This window comes from Pholis gunnellus, assembly GCF_910591455.1.
Source record: "Pholis gunnellus genome assembly, chromosome: 3".
NCBI classification, from domain to species: domain Eukaryota; kingdom Metazoa; phylum Chordata; class Actinopteri; order Perciformes; family Pholidae; genus Pholis; species Pholis gunnellus.
The window spans coordinates 10854164-10870464 of record NC_136529.1 but is presented as its reverse complement, the minus strand read 5'-3'; the positions used below and the strand labels follow the sequence as shown (position 1 = coordinate 10870464).

General features: G+C 43.1%; 1 protein-coding gene across 1 annotated transcript; it reads left to right on the top strand.

The window, feature by feature from the left end:
• Positions 1-3784: 3784 nt before the first annotated feature.
• LOC306694320 (mitogen-activated protein kinase kinase kinase 12-like) lies at positions 3785-16113 on the top strand (the record flags this gene model as incomplete). Its single annotated transcript, XM_079157106.1, has 13 exons — positions 3785-4268; positions 6526-6709; positions 6867-7058; positions 7345-7503; positions 9514-9672; positions 9895-10003; positions 11784-11893; positions 12089-12205; positions 12873-13010; positions 13633-14344; positions 15186-15253; positions 15546-15846; positions 16027-16113. 13 exons carry the CDS (start codon positions 3785-3787, stop codon positions 16111-16113), a joined length of 2820 nt encoding a protein of 939 aa, XP_079013232.1.
• Between the last annotated feature and the right edge of the window lie 188 nt (positions 16114-16301).

Genomic DNA, 16301 nt, shown 5'->3' with positions numbered 1-16301 from the left:
GCAGGTTTGTCAGTCTCACATGGTCGGCCAGGTCTGTGCGCCAGCCAGGGTTTCCCCCGCTGTCTACAATTTACACGATGAGGTCATCGTTAGGGTTTAAGCCCAACACGAGCTTAATCTGGGAGATAAGGGCAGGATTTGGATTTAGCACTCAAAAAGGGTCATGTAGCTACAACCGGTTAGACTGCCACAGTAAGTACACAGCTCAGACATGGGATCCCCAGCTGTTCCATGATCACATCTTCCTCTGTGTCTGCCAAATAGTTTGACTCTTGGAAGATTCTCCTATGTTTACAATGAATTCATGATCTCCCAGTTGGCCTGTTGAGTTACACTGGCATCCATTCAAGCAGGATTTCTGATCAGATTTATTGTGTGAGCTGTGTGATTTTGGAAAAGTGCAAGTCACAGTTTCTTATGTACTGTACGAATGGTTGTTCAGTTTGGTGTGTTTAAGGACACAATTTGTGTCTTAAAAGCCGGGAAACGAAGGCAACTATTGTCTATTTAATTACATAAAGTTCTGAAAATCTAATTGTGACTTTTTGTAGCACGTTTTGTATGAAAATACAGTTTAAGCAGCATTCTGAATCTGGTTTATTTGACTTTGTGGTGTCTTGTAAGCCTGCGTGTGCATAGTTTTATAAATCACACAATATTAAAGACTTAATTTATTCATGTATGATGGCAGGAATGCCAGGCCTTGGAAATAGCATCTTGATTAATGAGGGGACCCTTGAAGATGAGAACCTGGTGGTATTTGCAAACACGAAATGAGATTTGCCATGAAAGATGACAGTTGTTCAAATGAGTGTGATATTTTATTTCATTCAGGTTAATTAAAGTCGCTGAGGGAAACAAATCACGCCTGCAGGAAAGTCCCATTTAGGTTCCGAGCTGTCCCACTCTCCCTATCGCAGAGAAATGGGTCAGTAGAGATTGGAGAAGATAATAATAAAAAAACGACCTGCCTTCATGTCCCCTCTGTGGCAGACTGGGTTGTGCTCACAGATTATAATGCACCAATTACACTCGATACAGACGGCGTTAATAGGGTTTGAAGGGATTTGCACGGTGCTGTCCAGTCAAATGCTGCATGCTTTGGGAATGACATCATTTTGATCACCTCACTCATCGGCTGACCCCCCCTGCGTCCCTCGCTCATAAACCCGTTTACCTGCCGTTGTCCCGTCCTGTCTCACCGGACTGAGCTCGTCACGGCACATTTGTCCTCTGATAGGAGGACACCGACACTGCAACCCTCCCTCATCCTACTCTCCTCCACGGTCGTGTTTACGAGTATAGGTGAGATAGGCCGTATAAATTCCTGAGTGTGCGCAGATCGCATCATCAGAGGAGAATGGAAAAAGGAGGAGGAGGTGTAGGAGCAGGAAAACAAGCGAACCGAAGGAGCGTATAGCTGTGGCTGTGTTTACTGCTCGCTGAGATAAACCCAAGAGAAGACGCGGACTTCCAGTCATCCAGGGCGGAGAAACATCGTTGGATGCAGAGAGGAGGAAGAGGAGGAGTGAGCGTGGATGCTGATTACACCGACAAAAACCCAGAAAGGGAGAATCATCAGGCGGCTGTTATTAGAATCCTAAACTACAACGTGGAATAAGCTTTTGCGGTCACCGGCGATGGACTTCAGCTGTCGGCAGTGAGGTAGGAAACGTTGCTTTTACATGGCCAGCGATCAGTCGGCGTGATAGGTGGGCTATTCAAGGAGAAGGTATGCAGCTGATTCCATAAAAAGCGCATCATGTCCTTTATTATTCAAATACAAATAGTGCTATAGTGTGTTTGACTGTAACGTCAGTGTTGTCAGCGATGCTCCACTGACGCACCGGGAAAATCTTAACCGCAGCAGGAGGTGCGAGGAGACGCGATGATGCGCGCAAGAAACCCCTCCGACACATCCACCATGCACTGGCCTGTAGCAGAGCGTAGCCTGCTTCTGCAGCTCCCGCAGCTGATACCCCGAAATGAATCAAGTGAGAGCCGAAGCAGGACTATTAGCAGGCAGGTTCAGTCGGATGTGAATGATTATTCCGGATTTCAGACACCAGATGTGTCTCAGTGGTTTGGCTTGTCTCTGCGCAGACGCTTATAATGACTTTGAGCTTCATGGTTCTGGCTTGTTTGATGCGTCCTTCAGGCTCTGTCTTGTTTTGGACATGATTTCTCTCTCCATATCTTCTGAATTATGGATGGTCATATACAGCTATAGGTCGAGGTATGAGGGCTGATAGATAATACATCAAATTCAAGGCACATTACTTGTAATGCGACACATTTTTCACAGTAAGGTGAACAATATATAATAGCATGTTAATATATTTAGGCTTAGTAATTTGACTCAAATTGACATGGGATATGTACAGATACCTGAAGTCCACCTCACAATAACTATGATAACCTGCAAACAGATCCAGCTGCATGTTTTTTTTTTGCATGTTTTTTGTGTGTCTCGTGCCGTACAACAACACAATGATGCTGGGTATTGATTTGTATCATTACTTTGTAAAGCAAAACCTGTCACCTCTTAGTCGTGCCTGTCAGAGATAGCAGAGGAGGACTGGATCACTTAAAAAGGCCCTGACAAGAAATCATGCGTTTTCCTTCTCCACTGAGCGTGAACATGCTGTTCTCCTTGGAGAAATGACAAGCTTTGAAGAGGCTTGCAGAATTCTCTCGTTATTATACAGCCATCATTTGATCTCTTCCATTCTAATCCACCATGTTGTTCCAGATGTAAATAACCAGCTGTGGCACTATTCGGCCTACATTGGTTTTGTTATTCATAAACATGAACCATAAACCAAAAGCAGTTCAATACTATGTATGTCATATTCTGTAATGATGAGATGTAAGATGTAAGGACATTACTTAATTGAGCTACTGCGATGCTGTGGCACCTACTGTATATACGATTGCCAAGTTAGCCTAGGTGGTCTGACATTATTTGCTGCAGTACTTCATCAAGGGTAATCCTGAACTGAAGCTTTCTCTGATTTATGCTCCAGACAGGCTTCTCGTTTGTGCTTTGTCCACACATCCTGAATCATGTTTCACATTCTAGTATTGATTTCATATCTTCGGATATCGGACATCATGACTCATAAGTTAATGTCATTGCTTTGATCACTAAGCACATGCAGAGCCGACCACTGTACTCTCAAATTTATTTACCTATTCAAATTGCAAGAATTACATTGTTTCTGAGGAGTGGGGAATGCCAGAAATGTCTCGTGTTTTTCTTTGTTTCATGACATTACTCTTCTATGCTGACGATGAACAATTTACTGTAATTGCATGTTCTGCACTGTTGTTGTGTACTCTCAACATAGACCCCTGCAGGCCTCTGTCCTTAGAGACCCTCTGTATCGAAAGCTTCGAAGCACTGGGTGATACAACATAGAAACTATGAATGTGCATTTGTTTGATATTGATCACAGCTTTAGGGAGGTGTGCCTTCTTGTCAGCCTGCATTTGCTGATAGTTCAGACCGAGGAGTCACTTCACTGAGTTCCTCTGCCACTACGATAACTTATAGCTCAAGGTCCTACTTATATAAAAGGCCTTAATAATCATCTTCCAGAGGTGACACTCTCCTACAAAGTCAATATTCAGCTGAATCAGCCTTCATTGCTCCCAGACGATAAGAGAATAATTCTAACTGTGATTTGATTCATAACAATTTCCCTCCTCTTTTTCTCTCTTCCTCTCTCACTATGTTCGGTCTTGTCAAGTTCTCTAGTTTTTCTGGCAACCAAAGGCCCTCATGGCGCTTCTTCATGAATCACGTGCCCCCTCGCCTTCTCTCTCCGGCTTCAACAGTCCACTCTCTGATCCTCCATCCTTCCGTCGCCTCGATGCCGAAACACCCTGCACCCCAGAAATGGACCTTACCCCGACCCAGTGCGTCCTTCGCAACGTCCTCTCCATAGACACCGGAGGTGCTGTCGAGCCTGGGGGTGGAGGAGGAGAGGGGCAGACTGCTGCACACAACCAGACACCAGGCGAGGAACAACAGGAGCACTTTGCCAACAGTGTCCTGAAGCTCCACGAGCATGATGGGAGTCCAGGAAGGACAGAGGGAGAGGGGCAGGAGATGGGTGGCAGCGCCGTCAGGAGCCAAGCGGGTGTCGCCAGGTTACAGTGCCAGTCTGGAGGAGGGTTTCTGGAGGGGTTGTTTGGGTGTCTGCGGCCTGTCTGGACTATGATTGGCAAAGCTTACTCCACAGAGCACAAACACGGCCTGGACGGTAAGTCTAGCATTCAAATCCATTTCACTGGAAACACAGAAACACATCTACACACCCTTGGTTATAGCTTTCCAATGAAGCAAGCACCAGCTCCCGTTTAATTCCAGTGTGAAGCTTTGGTATGCTAATTAAATGATCTTATCCTCCAGTTTAATTACATTAAACAGTTGGTAGAAAAAATGACTCCCACAAAGGCCATGTTGTAAACAAACACTTTCGTTGACGTGAAAGAGCTGCAGCCAGAAAGAGACTCTATCAAAGCTGAAAAGGGCTTATTTCCCCCTGATATCCCCCCCCCCCCATCCACGCCTGCTTGTGCCCACCACACCTTCTCCCCAGTACCCCCCTCCCAATGAAACTAGCTCCCTGTGACGCTGTGTTGTTTATGTCTGCAGCCACTACAATAGCGCAGAACTCCCCCGGGACTCCTCTGCCAAATCTGCCCCATGAATTATGCATGGCCACGCTCCGACCCTGCGCCTCTCATCTCTATTAACGCAAACCTGACACACACATATGGGAGCCCAAGAATGGCTGCTCACACACATAAACACGTCCACAAATAAAAACACACTTAATATCTAGCCAATGACACAAACACATAAAGTAAGATAAGATGCCAAAAACAAACTTGATAGAATAAATACAGCATCGCACATCAGACCTGAAGATGGAAAATTGATGTGTCTCCTTGTCTTTATAGCCTTCTGATATTTTATCACCCGTTTGACTTCCACATCTCCCCTCCGCTCCCCTCCTCCTTCCATCTCTCATTGTCTCCTTTTCTCTCCTTTTCATCCTGTGCTGTTATCACTCCCAGCCCATCTGCACCTCGCTGCTCCCCTCCTCCGTGCAGCATCGCAGGGAGTCACACACACTCACGAGAGCAAAACGGATATTATAAGAGTGACATAAATAGGGGCACTGCCGCTGAATGTCTATCTACCATATCACAATGCTCTATTCTTAAGCTTTGATTGGAAGGCACAATGTAGCACAAAAGAAAGCAGGGAAATTCTCTGTCCTTTATTGATTGTGAAGGACTATGGGGTGCTTAGTGATGCTCTAGATTTCCTCAATTCTTCAGATCAAACCAAGCAGACCTGGCAGTATTCTGGTGTGTCAGATGTGGCCTTATGTCTTTACTGTGGGACATTTGAGAGGCTCATTAGAGACAGTGTCCTCAATCTATCAGGGGATCATTAATCATTCATATCGTCCTTATTAATATGATAAATGTGTCTAAATCTTCTTTCAGCGAGTTAAGAACAGCAGCAGAGCAGGCTGCATATTTTCTCTTTATTAATAATCTGTCTTCAGCCACATGGACCCCTGCCGACCCAAAGGGAATCCCCCTCCCTTCTTGTCTCTTTACACACGCACAAACAGATCTACCACCACCACTACCATCGTCCCCCTCCACCTCCCTATTCAACGTACATCCACATTAGGGCTCTCAAATCCCCCCTCTCCCCCCCCTCCCCTTGAGCGTTGGACCCCTGTTTTGCATCAGCCCCACAATGGCACTAAGCAGGATTTAGAAGGCTGAGGGAGAATTACCCACAGGAGATTAGAGCTTCCTGTGTATCTGCCTGCACACCCTGAGTCTTAGGTTAAGGTGAGGTTCAACAACCGAAAAATATTTCAACTTGGGCTCTGCGTTGACTGTAAGAGCCAGAGCTTAATGCAGGTTTTACTGTTACAGGTCCAACCTATATTTGTAAAATAGTCTCAGTCTGTTGTGTTGCTGTATGATCCCTGCTACTAGGTTTAGTTTTACATTCAGGCTTTTCGCTATGAAGTGTCTTTTTCTGTCTTGATTTATTTAGAAAAAGCTTAATTTAAGCTTTAGCTTAGTTTAAGCTTTTGAAACAGATTTTGAACGTATGCAACAACAACTGAACGTGACTAAACATTTTGTTTTCGTTCCATTTGTGTAACATTTAACCATGTTGACATATTAAAGGAATAGTTCAGGCTGCTCAATCTTCACCAAATCAAATAAAAATCAAATAAAAAAACATAAATCATATTTCTATTACTCATCCAAGGTGCAGTGGTTAATAACTTTCTGGTGTTCGGTTATACGATGAAACATCAGCCTCACTTAAGAATATGAGTTTACAGGCCAAAATAACCTGTAATCAGTAGAGGTTAATATGATAATCATCACTCTGCTCTGTATCCATAGTTGATCTGTTACTTCACCGATAAACTCGCCAACTACTTTGCCTCCATCTTTTTTCCCCAACCCCAGAGGCGTGGGAGATCCCATTCGAGGAGATATCTGACCTGCAGTGGGTGGGCAGCGGAGCACAGGGTGCCGTCTTTCTGGGCAAACTGTACGGACAGGAAGTGGCTGTTAAGAAAGTTCGGAACATCAAAGAGACAGACATCAAGCACCTGCGCAAGCTCAAACACCCCAACATCATCACCTTCAAGTTAGTAGGAACGATCAGTTGGCTTATTAGATCACAAGGTGTACAGAGCTTTCCACAAAAAGACAGTAAAATGCCCATAAACATTCAGGTTTTTCATTCTTTCCTGGCATTGTATCAACTCTAATATGTTCTGTCTTGATATCTATACACTCCACAGAGGTATTTGTACCCAGGCTCCATGTTACTGTATCATCATGGAGTACTGTGCCCAGGGACAGCTGTATGAAGTGCTGAGAGCAGGCAGGCAGATCCATCCATCCCTGCTCATGGACTGGGCCATGGGCATCGCCGGGGGCATGAACTATCTTCACCTCCACAAGATCATCCACAGAGACCTCAAGTCACCAAAGTGAGTTTTGTAGATCTGGTCAAAATGAATTGTGTGGCTAACTCTCTGTAATCCAAATGTAAATGATAATGTTAAAGCAAAGACGTCACGAAATAGTTACAATTAAAGCTTAGCTCCAACTTAAATAGTTCAGTTAATTTTAATGCGTGTCATTTTACTGACTGACCCAATGATTGTTTTGAATAGGTTTACGTTTCGTAAACATTTTGATTACAGCCGATTTAACTTGAAGCTGGTTTTATTTCTGTACTCAAATATAAACTTTGCGTCCACCGTTTCATTCCAGCATGCTGATCACTTACGATGACGCAGTGAAGATTTCTGATTTCGGCACGTCCAAGGAGCTCATCGACAAGAGCACCAAGATGTCCTTTGCTGGTACGGTGGCCTGGATGGCTCCTGAAGTCATACGCAACGAACCCGTCTCAGAGAAAGTGGATATTTGGTAGGTGTCATAACCCTTTTACACTGTCCTTTTGCACTGTGAACCTCTGCAATTTCCCCTTATGATTTGTCCTATCTGTCACTGAATCAACATAAAATGTCATTAGTTACAGCCTACTACAGTATAGAGCACAGGATCCTATTTCCAGAAAATCTATTGAGTATTATGTACAATATCTCATTACATGAAATTCTATAGGGCCTCGGCCAAATCTGATGGGTTGCCCTATGTTAAGCCCCGATCTCCCCCAATACATTCTCCCCCTCTCTTTCCCATCCTACATCCCTCCATCACTCTTCCTCTCCGTCCTGAAAGGAACGCTGGCTAATTTAATAATTGATTTGCCAGATGCTGCAGTGCTCAGGAGAGGCTGGAATAACCTTCCAAGCCTGCGGATGGTTTGGCCCAGGGCCAGCAGTGCATTAGCAAAGAAGTGAAAATAGGATTAAAAAGCTTTTCATGTGGAAAGAAAGCAAAGCATGGGTTTATAGCATCCAGTCTTGCTTCAATGTATGTAAACTATGTCGTAGTTCATACCAAGAAAAGAGTGAGTCAGTTTTATATAGTGAAGTATTGTGTTGTATGTTTTCAGTTTTGTGTTGTGCGGACATACTTTAACAACTGGTACAACTCATGTTCTTTAATACGGACTATACTAAGACAGCCAGCGCTAGAATTTAACATAATCAAATCTTAAAGTGAATTAAACGAACTAAACTAAACGTAACCTTTCTTAACTTGAATTCAAATCAATTCAACAATATTTGCTCCTGCAACAGTAATTGCCTGCAGCAGCACGTGACAAGGTTAACAACACAATATAAATAGGAGAAGAAAGAATAAATACTATTAATCACAAAGAACGACCACGAAACAACATAAGAAGATGTTACTTACTGTAACACCAGGGCATAGGCAGACAACATGGAGCCTATATATTGACTGGCTTCTGTATGATGCTGCATTGTATTATGTAAAATCAATGTAAAGCAGCAAGAATGTGTTTCACTTTGTTATTAAGCTGCTGAATAAAATCATCAAACTAAATTCATTTTATGGCAAGAGTGAAATTTGGCTAAAAACAACAACAAAGTGGTGATTTTCATTTCCATATCTTTAAGAGCAAATTGCTGCAACAGATGTGGAGAGCAGCTTTATTTTAAGTGCGCTGCATCACTTTTATTTGTAACGGCACATCTTTTGCTACTTTAAGATATCATTTCATGATTTCATTAATTATATAAGCGAACTATATTACGCTGTATAGAAATAAACCAACAAATAATTTAACTAACAGCTAATATTTAACCTAGTTTAGCCTTGAAATCATTATCTCTTCTTGCGCATTTATATCATGAATCAAAAAGAAGACTAAAAATATAGGTGTAAACACAACATCACACACCTGAATACTGTGCGTGATGCTACTGGCACCTTGGATACTGTAAATGATCACCATGGTAACCCTAGTAGTCACCAGCCAACAACAGACCTTCCTTCGTTACCTTCCCCATGGACCGCTCTGCTGCTCTCTCGTACCACACAAAGATGGAGCTCATCAATGAAACACTGATCTGGGGTGAAATAAAGCTTTGTGTTGTGGCAAAACTTGAAAAATCGGATTCATTTGTCAAGAGTGATGTATTTATCATCGTTTATATATGATTCATAAAAGCTACATGTACATAAAAGAGAAATCACAATATACTGTACATTGTTGTGGATTATGCTGAACTAGTAATGATAGAAAATTGTTCGGAGTGATACAAGTTTTCATACCAAACTGATTAAACCTTGATAATAAACTAGCACAGACTGCCCACAAGGCATTAGCATCAAAGGCGTTTTACAGTGACAACGTATCCATCAGATGTAACATCTGTGATCTAAATCTCAAGATTTATTTCCGCAAAGTTAAAAGTGTGACATTTCAGTCACGCTCCCTTTCATCGGTTCAGTTCACGTCTTTATCAATGTGTCTGAAACTAAATACTCCACATCTCTCCGCAGGTCATTCGGCGTCGTGCTGTGGGAGATGCTGACAGGGGAGGTGCCCTATAAGGATGTGGACTCATCCGCCATCATCTGGGGAGTGGGCAACAACAGTCTAAATCTGCCTGTACCCGATAGCTGCCCCGACAGCTTCAAACTGCTCCTGAGGCAATGCTGGTGAGTGGAAGGGAGGAGGAGGATGGAAGGAAGCAGATAGAGATGGAAGGAAGAAGAATGATGTTGAGGCATCAGCACTAAGATAATATAATGAAGTTAGAAGCTTTAAGGAGACTGAGGAACATAAAAACAACACAAAACATATATTTTAAGAGAGCAAAGGTCATTTATTTCAATGTTTCTTGCATTTCTGACAAAATATTTTGTTAAAATTTTGCACAGGAACTGCAAGCCAAGAAACAGGCCTTCCTTCCGACAGATTCTCCTGCATCTTGACATCGCCTCCGCAGATATACTATCGACTCCACAAGAATCCTACTTTCAGTCTCAGGTAAGTTTCCCTTATCTCTGCCAACAGTCCAACTTTGAAATTCATCAAATGACGAGTACAATTTGATTTAATGACATGTTTTGACTTTTTTTTCAGTAGTATTTAGAGATAACAGAAAGTAGACAGAAAGCGGGAATAAAGTCAAACAGCACTTAATTCACAATCTTGTTCAGACACTTTATATGTGTAATCAAGGGAAAATATAATTGAGAAGAATCAAGTCTCCCTTGTCAAATAAATATAAATAAATAGACAGATCAGATGAAGTACGCATGGGCTCTATATTTCTCTTAATAGAAAACGTCCTGTCAACAGCAGCCAGTATCTCTAATAGTCATTTTGCCGTCAACTCACTCCCATTTGTTTCCAGTCTGCTGCAGTAACTACAAGCAGTGCAGCTGCACTGGGGGCCCCAGGCCCCCCGGGACACCCAACTAATAATACCTGTCCTTTGAATCACAACATATTATTGTTGGTTCCTTGGTCTTTGTTCCTTGTCGCAGATTTTTCAGCCTCTCATCATATCCAAGCGAGATGGTGAAGGTCTCTGTGATGGAGAGGGTGTGTCTGTGAAAGGGTGGGGGATGGGGAGGCCAATGACAAATATGTTAGACCACTGCGAACCCAAACAGATGAAGGACAGGAGACAGAAAAGTATAATTGTGTCTTTACTCAGCCATGCAGAACCACAGATCCATTTATAACTCAAGCATGTGTAATCGTAAGACACACTCATGCACACAAACACACAAAATGAATGAGATTTAATTTCCTCCTCGCAGCAACCCACTGCGTCCGCCTTCTTTTATGTCTCATGATGCAAAATACAAACCTCTTGCACTCTCTCCACTTATCCTTGATCCTTTATTTCTCCCTGTTCCCCTTCCCCCGCTGCAACCCTCCCCAGTTTCTCTCCTCTCTGCCCCATAATGGATTTTTCTTGTGACGTTAGAAAGAAGTATTTGCTGCTGGAGTGTATTGATCGCTTTAATGGTAGGGCGCAGAGAGTAAAGAGAGAGGCGAAAGAGGGGACTGGAGAGATAGAAGAGTGCGCACAAGAGTCCATTAGCTTAATAAGAAGAGCATCACTCATGCGCAGGCAGAAATACACACACATGGTGCACGCACATGCATGCACGCACATGCACACGCTCATATATCAGACGTCCTTTGTCCTTTGATATGACAGGTATCAGATAACAGCTGTCATGCTCCACTGTGTGCAAGAAAATGCTCACGCTGCATCTTTATTTGTGCTCATGTCATGTCAGTTCATGTTCAGTTTTGCTCTCTGCGTATTGATTATCATCTGACAGTTTAATGGGTTTTGTTTCAACGATACTCAGTCGTTCTGCAAATTAGGAGCTTTTTGAGCAGATCAAGGTGCAATGAAGTTTATTCTCAATATTGATATCGCCTGTTGTGACTATTATTACGCAAATTACGTAATAAGAACGTCACAGAACGTAGAAACAGGAGCTTAGAAAGTGTTGTAGATGGAAAGAATGAGCTGACAAAATATAAAATTTTGAATATATTATGGAGCAGGTACCTGCTTGGTCTCTTGTTGTATCTCCAGCTAAATAGAGAGTAAAGTAGAAGCATTGATCATAGTATTGGTAGTAGTAGTAATATTAGAAGATGAAGAAGACACTAAAATGTTTTGAACCCTTTATACTACATTTCTTATTAGATATTGTAGCTGTAAAATGGTGGAACATTCAGTTACTGTAAGTCGTGAATACCTGCTCTGATGGAAGTGTTTCATGTGTTTCTCCAGGTGGAGTGGAGGGATGAGGTGAGGCACCACTTTGAGAAGATCAAGTCCGAGGGGACGTGTCTTCACAGGCTCGACGAGGAGCTGATCAAAAGACGCAGAGAAGAACTCAGGTTAGCAAAGAAAGTGTAACATGGACACAAAGAGGATGAACTTCCTGAATTATAGATGTGTTTATATATATATATATATATATATATATATATATGTACCACTAACGAAGACATAAAGATTAGCCAACCATTGAAAAACCCATACATTTAGATACATGTATTTAAGTCCTTCTCCCCATATGTCTCTCCATGCAGACATGCACTGGACATCCGGGAGCACTACGAGAGGAAACTGGATAGAGCCAACAATCTCTACATGGAGCTCAATGCCATCATGCTGCAGCTGGAGATCAAAGAGAAAGAACTGCACAAGTATGAAAATTGCCATTGATTAACAGTACTTATTTTAGTTTAGTTTTTTAATTCAACGCCTTTGGAAGTTTTCCTGTTTTATTACATTGAATCAAAGGGAATCTAATGTGGCATTTGGTGTAGATTAACAGAAAAGGTCCCTTTAATGTCAAAGTAAAAACAGGTCTCTACAAAAATACTTGTTTGCATAAGTCAATGTTTAGCAGATGCATCTTTGGCAGCATAAACAGCTGTGAGACTGTGTGGATCGGTCTCTTATCAGCTTTGCACATCTGGACATTTTCTGTCCAAAGTTCTGTCAGGTTGCACTGGAGATGTGAGTGTAAAGCATTTATCAAGTCCTGCCAAGTTAATTGTTAGAAATCAAGTAGAAGTCAATGTATTGCACTGTAACCGTTTGAAAACTAGGGTTGTAATTATTCAAATACTTTCAACTAATATTTAAATATAGCTTTAAATATAATATAGCTTTAACCATCAACAGTGGTTAAATTAAGCAGTGTTTTTGAAATGAAAGAGCATGTAAAAGGTCGTCCGTAATGCAAAGTGAATGGCCATTCCGCCCAGTCACACAGGGCCACTGCATGTAACAAAGTGCTCTCTTATTCCGTGATGAGTATCCATTGACATCCATTAAACAAGTATTGGCTTTGTGTTTAAACATTAGGAGGGAGCATTCACTGGACAAGAAGAACCCGGGCTGCTTTAAGCACCAAAGCTCCAGACAGTCGGCCTCCTCCAACTCGATGGAGAAGCTCATGAAGAAACGCAACGTACCTCAGAAGCTGCCTTCACACAGCAAGAGGTGGGACAGCGAGGAGTTATTTAAGTTTGCAGCATTTATTTGTGGCTGGTTGGATCAAGTTTCTCTTGAATATTATGGGAACCCCAAGGCCGTGTTAAAGGATACTCTGGTGATATTTTTTTTTTTTTTAATGTCAACAAATGAGACCAAAACCAATGATTAATTAAATTAATCAGACTAACAATTACTGCCTGTGTATACATTACTTGATTATTGCTAATTCCTTTGTCTCATGTAAACCTCCGTTTCGTTATCCGGAAACTATTATAACCACACTGTTGAACCGGGTGACATGCACACTAATCCACAGTTTAAAATATTCCCCAGCAAATACACAATTTACTCCTGTTTGAGTGATGTTTGCTAAAGTTCCCAGCAATTTAAAAACTTACATCTCTAATAGGAACTAATGGTCTTGGGACTGAGTGCCACAAATAGGATAGAATATTTGGACAGGATTAATTTAGGGAATAACAAAAATATAGAATATTTCCCTCCTCAACCTCCAATGTGTATGGGGAAGAGTGCACAAGATAAGCTTGCACCTATTAAGCAATGAATGCATTTAAAAGTGTTTTCTTTCCCCGTTATTTTTTATTCATGCTGTCTCTCTCCTTTCCAGGCCAGACTTGCTAAAGTCAGAGGTCATCCTCCCCAAACTGGACTCTTCCATGACCCAGGTCACAATCCCCAACAAGGGCTCTACCTCCCCTGGCCGCTCACGCCGAGGAAAACCCCGCTACAGGAAGGCTGGTAAAGGCAGCAGTGGGGACTTGGCTCAGCTGAAAGCCACTCTCTCCTCTTCATTAGCCATGGTCAACACCACCTCATCTGTTCCCAGCAGCAAGCAGCATTTAGACCCAAGTGCAGCCCTCAGAGGCCTGCAGCACGATCTGCTGCTCAAGAAGATGTACTCCTCGAGCCCGGATCTCATTTCAACCACCTTGGAGGCTGAAGGCCGGAGGAAGGGGCAGGTCAGGCCGGGGCTGGACAGAGCGGGCAGCCAGAGCGCATCAGCCGGGCTGGGGGAGAGTAGAAGGACTGAAGGACCCGAGGAGGGGCCAGATGTGAATGTAGGGACAGATGACCTGGCTGAAACACCTCCACGCAGTGACACGCCCAGCGAGGACGCAGCTTCTATCCCGTTCTCCAGCAGCCCCGACTCACCGTGCGGCAGGGGAGCCGCTGCAGGGAGGGCGTCCGTGCTCGGAACCCCCCGTGTTTCCCACGAGGGTGAGGAGAAGGAGGACGGGGTGGTCATCACACGCTCACCCAGAAGTCAACGCCTCACTCCCGCTGCCCTGCTCTACAGGGCAGCAGTCACACGCAGTCAGGTGAGGTTCTTCAACAGCATTGTCTCCTCTAGTTAGACAAAGCATTGTCGAATTGTGGCCCAGTTTCACAAAAGCATTTTTTTGCTGCTGCCTTATAAGGGTGCAAAGATGAATTAGCAGTGAGAGGCTTTGGGGAAATACAACCATTTTGATTTCATTTGTTGCCAGTTAAGCAACACATTTTCCTGCCTTTATCACTGTCTCTGTCTTGACTCAAACCAAGGTGTATTTACTTACAATAACAACTGTCTAGGCCTGGGGTATTCAAATAATATTCAACGAGAGAGACTTTCCTCATGCAAAGGTCCGAAACGTCACAAAAATGTTTATCTTATAGATATTCACGAATCAGCATCTGTAGAGGTGTCAAACAGTAGAGAAATGCTGTCATACTATGACAGTTCATCTGTTTTGCTGTAATAATTGACATTCATGAAGTCCAGATAGTCAAAACTTTTTCAACTCTAATCTAATAAAACCTAATCTGTTGAATATAATATCCTCATTTTGTTTCATAGATGACATGCTACAAATAATAACACACGGAAACCACAGAGTGCGGTGAAAAGACTACATTAAAGTGGTTAATTGCTGCCACCTGTGCATTTGTCTTCCTGTTTAACATGAAGTAGCTCGGGGTATTTGTATGTTCCACAATTTAGAAATCAGTGATGAATATGTATAAGTAGCAAAAGGCATTTCTCAGTCCCTTTGGCTTTCTGAAAGTGACGCAGTGAATATCTTACCAGACGGCTCAGGGGTCTTGGCAGGAATGAGGGTGATTAATGTGAAATGAGACATGGAATCACTGGGGTTTCATACATACTAATTTCCTCTGCAGAGACGTGGAGTGTCGTCAGAGGAAGAGGAAGGAGAGGTGGACAGCGAAGTGGAGTTGCCAAGGAGACGGTACGAGTTGTTAAAAACTTAAATATAACTATTGAAGGTCTATTTATATTTCCCTCTGTACATCCACACAGTGTATGTGAATATTAGCAACATCATTCTTATGTTCAGCCACAATGTAATGCCAAATGTGGCTGAAGAGACACAAATGTTGGCATTCGCTTTCACTTTTTAACTTGAATATTGTCACATTTCTAAACGTTACATTCACATGGCCCAGTAGAAACCCTCTTTTTTCACCCATAATGCATCTCTGCTGTGAAGTACATATTGTATATGTTGCATTCCCCCTCAGGCGTCCCGTGAGCATGAGCAAGTGCCAGTCCCTGTCCACCTTCAGCTCAGAGAACTTGTCGGTGTCGGACGGCGAGGAGGGAAACACCACCGACCACTCCCACAGCGGCACACCGGACGTGGTCAGCACCAACACCGACGAGCGCCTCGACGACAAGAGCGACGACCTGCTGTCTCAGGGCTCGGAGATTCCCGCTGACCCGTCTGACTCCACCCAGCTGGGCTCTGACGGGTTGTCTGAGAAGGAAGCTATTCTTCGACAAGTCAAGACGCAGCTCGCTAGTAATGATCATAATTGTGAGGTAGGCAGAAGAGAGTGAATAAAAGGAGAATGCATCGTATAGACTGATATATATATATTGTATATAGCGAGCTAACAGATACTAAAATGCAGAAAATAGGTCAGAATCTGCTTTTGTAGTCCACATTGAAGTCTGTTGCTGCTCTAACTCAGATAATTCACGTGTTTTCCTTCACACCAGGGCCTGTGTGATGACTCGGACTGTGACAGTGCAGAGCTGGACCATTCAGGCAGTGCAGAGCCCAGCCAACCTCCAGCCAACTGGTGAAACTCTGACACCTCAACCCACTCAAACTCCTGCGGATCTGACCTGTGAATGCCTCGTTTACTCCCAACAGACCGTCAAATACAAAGAGACATGATCAGGGACATTGCAGAGAGGCAGGAAGTGAGGCGGTTCTGTGTCATCACGAGCAGGAAGACAAAACAAACCCTTGGTGAGTGTTCTCAAAAACC